The sequence below is a fragment of the Hippocampus comes genome, unplaced genomic scaffold (genome assembly GCF_001891065.2).
Source record: "Hippocampus comes isolate QL1 unplaced genomic scaffold, H_comes_QL1_v1.1 scaffold37, whole genome shotgun sequence".
Lineage (NCBI taxonomy): Eukaryota > Metazoa > Chordata > Actinopteri > Syngnathiformes > Syngnathidae > Hippocampus > Hippocampus comes.
The window spans coordinates 1,801,266-1,810,980 of record NW_017805535.1 but is presented as its reverse complement, the minus strand read 5'-3'; the positions used below and the strand labels follow the sequence as shown (position 1 = coordinate 1,810,980).

The 9,715-nt window shown below is 40.8% G+C and overlaps 1 protein-coding gene across 1 annotated transcript; it reads left to right on the top strand.

Annotated features, from left to right (window-relative positions):
- Positions 1-574: 574 nt before the first annotated feature.
- Positions 575-7,916, top strand: LOC109520709 (homeobox protein DBX1-B-like). Its single transcript, XM_019878109.1, has 4 exons — positions 575-1,290; positions 2,287-2,388; positions 5,932-6,137; positions 7,386-7,916. The coding sequence occupies exons 1-4, from the start codon at positions 723-725 to the stop codon at positions 7,704-7,706; spliced, it is 1,197 nt and encodes a 398-aa protein (XP_019733668.1). The 5' UTR covers positions 575-722; the 3' UTR covers positions 7,707-7,916.
- Positions 7,917-9,715: the final 1,799 nt, after the last annotated feature.

Here is a 9,715-nt window from a genome sequence, read left to right as displayed (position 1 = left end):
AAAAGATTAGATTTAAATTGACTTCCTGTCTGTCAATCTGACTCATTCCATCATTGAAATTATCATTGCACTTGTACAAATTATAGTTGTCCTGAGTCAAAATGTAACTGTACCTGGAGTAAACATGACTCCTTATTATTATTTAAAATCTCAGATTGCTGTTGGGCACTGCATAAAATGTTGTCTTCTCTTGTCCCTCCCTCTTCACCATCTTCAAATATAACAGATAAAACAATATTTCAATTGTGGTAATTATGCTCAGAATATATATATATATATATATATATATATATATATATATATGTTCCAAAATTGCCCCCTATTTCTGGAATGACCGTACAATACGAATAGCCCACACACAGACACGCACACGCGTACACGCACACCTATACACTCGTACGCACGCACACACACAAACAAGTACACGCACACACATACACACACAGACACGTACAAGCGCGCGCACACACACACACACACACACACACACACACACACACACACACACAGACACGTACAAACACTCACACACACACACACACACACACACACACACACACGCACACACAATCCTGGGTTAACTATTGTTGGAGTCCATAAAGTTTGAAGGAGAAGGGGCAAAAAAAGAAAAGAAAAGAAAAGAAAAGTGGGGGGCATCCCCTACTAGCTCGTCTCAAGTCCAATCAGGCCATGAGCAGCGGCGCGTTGACCAATCCCCGGTGATGGACTTTCTAGCGGCCTCATCCACTCAGATGAAGGGCTGGGCGATGAATTTGCCATCCAAAGTCGCTTCTATAAAAGTTGCTCCCAAATCGCCACCCAATACGTTGCCGCAAGTAAGAACCCAGGTGACGACGACTTGTGATTTTGGCCGCATTCGAGACAAGAGTGAGCAAGCTTGTTGCCAGCAGGGGCCAGCCATGATGTTTCCGTGCAGCGCTTTGCCGCATCCTCTGTACCCGGACATGCTGCGTCCCCCCGCCGCCCTGACCTCCCCTTTGCCTCGGTCACCGCCCTCGGGCTACCGCGTGGAAGATCTCCTCCGAATCAGCCAACCGGCGTATAGCTACCTCCAGCGGACGTTCTCGGCCGCAAACCCCGGGGACGTCCTCTCGCTGAGTCCGGGACAGGGTGCCTCACCCCGGGCGCTGGGACCGAGCACCGCCCGCTCTGTCTTTCAGTGCACCGGGCAGCCGAACCACAGCGGCGGCCCCGCACAGTCCGCGTGTCCGACTTCGAACTGTCTCAAGTTCGGCGTCAGTGCCATCCTGGCACCGTCAACCAGGAGTGGTGAGAAACTCGACTGATGGATATTGAATTGTCGTATCGGACTGGATCTATTCATGATTATACTGTATATATTTTGTGAGATGGAATAATACATTAATTTGTTGTATACTGTGTCAACATATATCTAAAATGTTTTAATACTACCACAGTTGGATATATTTATTTCTAAAATGAGATATTTATGACCAGATCAAAATCCAATTTGACTACCCGAGCATGTTGCGTTCAAGTAAAAATACATCATTCGGTTTCATTAACACCAATTCATAATTAGGGGTCAGAAGTCCCACGAATCATATTACATAAAATGAACAGCGTGTCGTGATCAATTCTATTCATGCAACTGATGTCAAACTCAAAACTTTTTTTAACCTCCCCAAAAATATATGGATGCAGCTCATCCTCAAATTAATGTTGACAAGAGGTTTATTTCGAGCAATATTAACAAATGCGTATCCATCTATTTATTTGGAAATATGAAAACAATTTCAGGGCTATTATGTAACAGTGATTTTAATGAAAACCGGTAAGAAAATAATAATGTGATTTATATGAGGGGGCAATGAAACCACCCTTGTCCCTTCACTTTCTCGTTCATTTTAAATGACTCGTACAAACTAAAGGTACATTTGATTGGACCGTATATTAATGACAACGAAAACAGCTCATAAGAGTTGAATTTAAGAGCTACTCGAGATTTTCCAAAGGATTTCCGAACGATAACAAAAACTCTTTACAAGTTCCTACATCAAAAGCGACGGCATTGTCCTGCCAAAAACTGTGTTTGGGCATTCCGTGTTTTCTTTTGTGTCACTTCATCACTTGATGAACTTTTAGTGGCACCAGACATTAAAAGGAACAAGAAATTGAAAAAAAACATAATTTTCTCTCCTAATATTTTTTTCCATGGCTTTATATTGGCTTCACAATCATAACCGACCCTCAGAGGGAAACCATAAGACAGCATAACTCAGATGTCTCTGTTATGTTTTCCAGGTTGCTCTTCTCCTCCGGTCCACAGTTTGCAGACAAAATCCTTCCCGCTACCATTCTTGGATACAGGTCTTCATCCTTTCATCAGAGCTTCGTATTTCACAGGTGAGAGAGTCTTTTCCCAGGCTTACAAATTGACACAAGCAGACAAGAACCGAATGATCATGACATTAATTTATTGCTGTACTTTGTATCATTACATTGAATTTTTTTAACGCTCGATTCATCCAATGTCCCAGTTCTCACATGACAATACATCTTATGAAATAGAACTTGGGCAATGAGTAGCTGTGCCAGAAACTGGAACTCCAGAAGACCATCTACATTTTAAATGAAGCGATCACTGTAAACACTTCCTCACGAATAGTGACCAGGGTTTTATGGAAGTGAATTAGTACACGTGATTGACAATCTAAACGACAGCACTTGAAGAGGTGTTAAGCCCCAGAGCTCCGAAAACAACAATATACTGTATGTTCATTATTTTATCTCTCTTTAGCAGTGGATTCCACCGTATCATCGTGAGGTGTGGCGAATATTCTTGCCCTCTCATGTAGCTTGATAAATGAGGAAACCAAATATTAGAAACTACGCTTTGCATGATGCGAGGCAGATTTAAACCAAACTACAGCTCCTAAAATCAAACATTTTTATTCGTGCAACTCTAAAAGAGTCAAATTAGTATTATTGTCTTTAGCGGAATCTTGCACTGCAGCAGATTAATGTGTGCACCTTGCTTAATAAATTAATGTGCAATTCTCATTCAATTTTCTGAACTTTGTGAGTTACAACTCATAGTTTGAGAAGCCAAAAAATTAAAAAATTACACATTTTATAAAGTAGCGTCAATTACAAGTTCTCATTTACCAAGACCTTGTCAACCCTTTCGCATGGGAATACACCCGGACAGCACGGAATCAGCTCCGCCAATTTGAAGACCTATTTAGGGGACAATCTGACTGCTGACATTAGCACCAGTTGTTGTTATCTACAAATTAGTCTGGTTTGTCACGCTCCATATATATTAGCGCCGTTTGTCATGGTTTAAATGTGAGGCGGGTATCTTCCCAGCTCAGGAACTCAGCGCCTCTTCACGCGCTGTCGTTTTCCCACCATGCTCTTCTGCCTGCTCACAAAACTTCCAATACCGTGACCAATAGGAGCCACGACATTCCACCCACCCACCCGCACACACATCCACTTTGTAGATTTTATTCTATGGCTACAGTATGTGTCACACCGCTACTTCTACAGATATGCTGTGTGCTTCGGCATCACTGTACGTATCCTCATTTCCCCTCAAAAGAAATGTTCCAATTTATTGGAGGACCCTGCCGAGACACGAAGCATTTGACATCTGCATTAGCTCACCAAGGCGAGTACATAACTGGCAACATCTCGAAGATCCCAACAGCTCAAGCCTTTTAACAGTAGCACATTATACTGACCTGCCTTTAATGGGCCTGTAATATACTGGCATGTCGACAGCCTTCTCCACTCAATTCTTTGAAACACAATCAGCTTTCTCTATGCATTTGCAGCCCATACAATCCTCCTTCATGCTTCATTAGAGGTAGTGTGAGCCAAGCTTTGGAGAGCCGGTCTCATTAGCATTGGCTCTGTTTGCGCCACTTGACAAATTGGACTTTTAAACATCACATTTCAGGGAGGGCAATTCTATTCGAGGCAGAGTCAAGACGATGAAAGTCCCGACTTGCTCCTAACTACTGACAGCGGGACGACTGCTCCAACAACCGCAGAGGCAACCAAGGGAAAAACAAAAACGATCATAGTTTGAAAAGGGATTTTGATGGAAAACATTTGTGTTTTGTACTTCAGTTGTTGGATCCAAGATAACTGGTAAAAGGTGTGTGTGGGGGGGGGAGGGGGGGTTACTGTATGTTAATGGGGCTGTGATGTAACCTCTAGAACACGTCTCAAAGTCAAGGTCCGGGGGGCCAGATCTGGCCCGCCATATCATTTTATGCGGCCCGTGAAACCAAATCAAAGATGTCAACTTCCATGATGCTTGCTAAAGTCTGAACCAAAATGTCAAACTGTCATATCCAATCTATAAAAACAGTGTTTGAACAAGCCATTATTCTTGACTTCTGCTTTCAAAACAAGTCTTCCATCAATTTGTTGTTAAGATAAGATAAGATAAGAAAACCTTTACAGTATTTGTCTCACAATGAAGAAATTTGTTGTGTATGTAGTATGTGGAGGTGTTTCAACATTTATATAGTTTTCCAAAATTCACAGTCATAACGGCCTTCCGAGGTGAAACCGTAACGACAATGTGGCCCACAACAAAAATGAGTTTGACACCCCTCCTCTCGAACATAAGAGTAAATGCAAATGTATGAATGTACCTGAAAGGAAAGTACAACTGGACTGTACTTGAACATTTACTGGGGTTGAAAAGCTAAAAATAAATAAATAAATAATACTGTACTGGATTGAAAAAACGGTTTGAACCAGCTCCATGCGTAGCTACAAGCCTCAGTTTCATGTTTTATTGTAATTCATGTTTTTTTTTTTTTTTTAAGTTATTCCTTCACCTGGTATCTGCAAGAGCCCAAGTGCAGTTGTGGTCCTCATTGTATTTATATATTTATTTGTTTAGTTAGTTAGTTGTTTCATTGAGACGGTGCACATTAATCAACACAAGAATAAACAGTGTAAACGCGCCGGACTCAGCATAAATGCTGGTTTTCAGACGCAGTCCCACGGCAGGTTTCTAAAATAGCACAGTGAGACACATCAAACTTTAAGACCACAACGACAGAAATAAGAACCAAATAGGTAAGACATCATAAAAGAGACAATACAAACCTTTGCAGTACTCACAAGACAAAAAAAGACCAGGACAGACAAATCACTTACAGCTACACATTTGCTGACCAGAAGCCCACTGGAAAGTCTGGAAATTATATTTAATGGCTGCATGTTTAATTTTTTTTTTTTTTTTTTTTGAAAAGTGGAGCGTTATCACATTCTCTAATGTGTATTGGCAACTTATTCCAGGATTACGTTCCTCTTACAGAGGTAACCATTTGACCGAATTGTGTTCTACATCTCGTTATATTGCAATCACCTCTCGTCAATTTCCTACTTCTCAGTCCTTCACTGTTTCTCCTCTGAATAACACGCTAAGAGTCACTGCTCTCGAGTCATAATAACTCAGTACAGAACATTTATGGAGAGACGATGTTTTCCTCTGAAACGGCTCCAAAATGATCAATCTGGGTTGGATCCAGATGATGACCTCCTGGCTTCTGAGTTGAGTTTCACATGGTTTCTAAAATATATAAAATAATGTTATTATTTTTCTAAAGTTGTCAGCGTTGGATTGACATTGTTGCACTTGCACATTAGCAAACAATAAACCAAAGCAAACGCATAACTTCTTGGGCGAATAGAAAAATGATCAGCAGAATTAGTCATCATGAAAGTCGTTGTGAGTTGAATTCATTTGGATCAGTCTAAATATTCTTAAAATTTGGGGGATGTTTTATGAGCTTTCACAGAGTGTTAAATCATCACTCTGGGCATCCGCCTCTTCACACGCATATGTACCATGAATTTACCATTGTTGCTGTGCTTTATCTCAAATTCTTACCACACGTTGCATTTTTGTGGCTTCAGCTTCCTCCTCCTCTGTGGTCCCCGTCCCAGGAACCTTTTCTTGGCCCCTTGTCCCCAGAGGCAAGCCTCGAAGGGGCATGCTGCGACGAGCCGTCTTCTCAGACCTCCAGAGAAAGGCCCTGGAGAGAACTTTCCAGAAGCAGAAATACATCAGCAAACCAGACAGGAAGAAGTTGGCCAGTAAACTGGGACTCAAAGACTCACAGGTGCATATAGTGGCAAAGGCTACTCTGTGCTTATGATTAATAGTAATATTTCTTGTTTACACATCCTCGAACCTCCTTACATGCAGATTTGCTCCACTGATGAAAATATTCCAAAATTAACTCACGTAGATTTTTTTTTTCTTTATCGGGTATGAGAACAGGCGATAAAATAAGGTAATTTCTCACTTCAGACGAAGATTTTTTTTATACCATCTGTTTATTAATTGTGCCTGGATCTGCAACTAAACATAATTGGATGTTGTTTTATTGGGCGAGGAGCCATAGTTGGTCACGTAACCTCAAGTTTACATCAATGCTTAACTCGTAACTTTGAGGCAGAAGGAAGCAAGGAAAAAAAAATGTAATTTTTTTTTTTTGTGGCATTGTGATGCTATTTTATTTAAATGGATGTGTTGGGCGGCACGCTGGTTAGCACTGGTTAGCACGTCTGCCTGATAGTGCAGAAGTGCAGGGTTCGATTCCGGCGCCGGCCTTCCTGTGTAGAGTTTTCTCTTGGTACTCCGGTTTCCTCCCACATTCCATAACGTGCACAGTAGGTTAATTGACCACTGTAAATTGTTCCAAAATGTGAGTGTGAGCGCGAATGGTAGTTCGTCTCTGTGATCCCTGCGATTGGCTGGCAACCGGTTCAGGGTGTCCCCGTCTTACTGCCCAAACACAGCTGGGATAGGCTTCAAGCACGCCTTGTGAGGATAAGCGTTTCAGATAGTTGATACATCGATGTGTGTTTACTTCTTACATACTATACTTGGTTTGTAAAATAAATACGTTGTTGAATTCACTAATTCAAATCAGAGGGTCTTCCGTGTCTGAAATGGAAGTATTCTTGAGTCTGTCAGGTAATAATAGGTTTTGGCGAAAGGACAATGTTGCTTTCGTCAATACTATCAGGGACTTCCACAATATTGACAGGGTTAAGTACTAAAAATAGACAAATTTGACTAAAACGTATCTAAAACAATCGTGGACAATTTTGACTATAATTTTTGACTAGAATAAGAATACAATTAAAAGGCTCAGACTTTTAGTTGAGTAAAATTTGACTTTGCTAAAAAGAGTATGACATTGATTAAAAGTAATAAAACTTAAAATGACAGCTTGACACAAAGAGTAGACTAAAATTTAAACAGGCCACCAAAAACAGCACTAGTTGACGTTGCCTTGGCCACCGATGGCGCCTGCCAGATTCAACAACCAACCTGGCTTTTTGCTTGTTTGTCCCCATAGGTGAAGATCTGGTTTCAGAACCGGAGGATGAAATGGAGGAACTCAAAAGAAAGGGAGCTCCTGTCGACAGGGGGTTGCCGTCAGCAGACCCTTCCCACCAAAACCAACCCTCACCCAGACCTCACAGATGTGGGCAGCACCTACTGCCACAGTGGGCTGGAGAGGACTGCGGCTACTAGTCAGGCACAGTTGGAGAGCCAGGAGTCACATCTGCCCCATCGTCATCATCATCACCGTCATCATCATCACCACCATCGCTCCTCTCCGTCAGAGTCCAGTAAACAATCAGAGTCAGAGAGTGAAGAAATCACGGTTTCATAAGAACATGATTGAAAAAGATGCATTCTTTGCACTACAGTTGCCTTTGAGTGTCAGTTTGACGGGATGATGAAAGGTGAAAACCACAAGTACTTTTTTTGGTGGTTTTGTGAATTGCCTGCATTCGATCAGCGTCTAATCTCTATTTCTGTACAGTGTTTTGTATATGACTTTTTATATTTAGTTCAATATTTTGTGTATACATTGTAAAATATTTACTGAGCAACTTTAGATTGACTATGTGTATTAGACTCTATTTTTTAACTCCTAAAGATACAGTACAATTCTTTCAGCAGACTATATTTGTTATCTTTATTTTCGTAAATAAATCTTTAAAAACTCCAATAATGTCATGGATTACTTTACCTCAACAATTTTTAATCCAAACACTAAATTTTCCTGTCATTTTCCTCATGATATGGAGTGTTATTGTTCCTCTTTTGTGTGTGTCGGGCCGTCTGGAACAGATGAATGCATTTCCATTCATTTCAGTGGGGAAAGATGGTTTGAAATCCGAGTATTTTGATTTACGGGTGTGGTCATGGGACAAATTTGACACGTTTCAAAAGCACCACTGTGTTGGAGGAGTTAAGCGAGAACGGGCAGTTGCCAATAGTCTCCTATGCAATAGTGCAGTAATTTTACCAATAGATAGCGCTATTGCTCTCTCATTTCTACTTGTCGTGAGGGATGCACAATTTGAGGCAAGGCTGGCTGAAAAATGAAATAAATTAACACAGTAATTAAATACGTCCTGAAGTATTGAATCATGTCCATATTTATTTACATCAAAGGTATTGGTTTTAATATTTATTTGGATTTGCATTTAATTATGTTGATGTTTACGTGTTTCACTATTTCTATTACTATTTCATTTTATTGCCCTTGTCCTCTGTACATCATGAAAACATGCAAGCTGTCATTTTCGAGCTTGCTTGGGCCCAAGAGAACTCCATCCATCCATCCATCCAGTTTCTGATCTGCCCTTGTCCTCTGTACATCATGAAAACATGCAAGCTGTCATTTTCGAGCTTGCTTGGGCCCAAGAGAACTCCATCCATCCATCCATCCAGTTTCTGATCTACTTAATCCTCACAAGGGTCGCGGGGCGTGCTGGAGCCTATCCCAGCCATCTTCGGGCAGTAGGCGGGGGACACCCTGAACCAGTTGCCAGCCAATCGCAGGGTACACACAGACAAACAACCATCCACGCTCACACCCACATCTCAGGACAATTTAGAACAGGGGTGGCAAACTCATTTCACATTGTGGGCCACATACGGCCTCGGTAGATGTCAAGTGGGCCGGACCATTAAAAATTCTACCATACTCTGCTATAAATAACCAAAATAATATGTCTTCACTTTCTTTTGATCTAAAGAAGCACAAAAACATTAGGAAAATGTTGAAATTTAATGAACATATCTTTTACAAAAGATTTCATGAAGCACCTTAGATTTCCTTAGACAAATGTGCAATTTACTTTTATCATTCACATATATGCATTGCAACTGATCCCACTAATTGTACAAAGGCACAAAACTTTAACAAGTAATTGGTATTGAAAAATGTAGTAATGCATTTTAAGATTAAACGAGATTTATTAAGAGAGCAATTTTTAAACCATTTACACATGTGCATATAAAATCAAAATTTAATCCCTGCCTACACCTTACAAACTAAAGAGAGCACTATTAAATGTGTAAAGACTAAAGTATTCACATGTCCTTGTTAGCGTCTGCTGTGTTGGGTCTGTCTCAGTGACAGAGACTGCGGTTGTCTCCTTCTCTGATCAAAACAATTTTATCTTCTACTCTGATCAAAACAGTGCGTCCCCTAGCGGTAAGTTCACGAATTGCACCTTATTAAAAATATTCATTCCGAGTCTTTTATGCATTTTTTCACTTAAAAATGATACTGCGGGCCTGATCGAAATCCTTGGGGGCTGGTTCCCCTGATTTAGAGTGTTCAATCAGCCTGCCGTGCATGTTTTTGGAATGTGGGAGGAAACA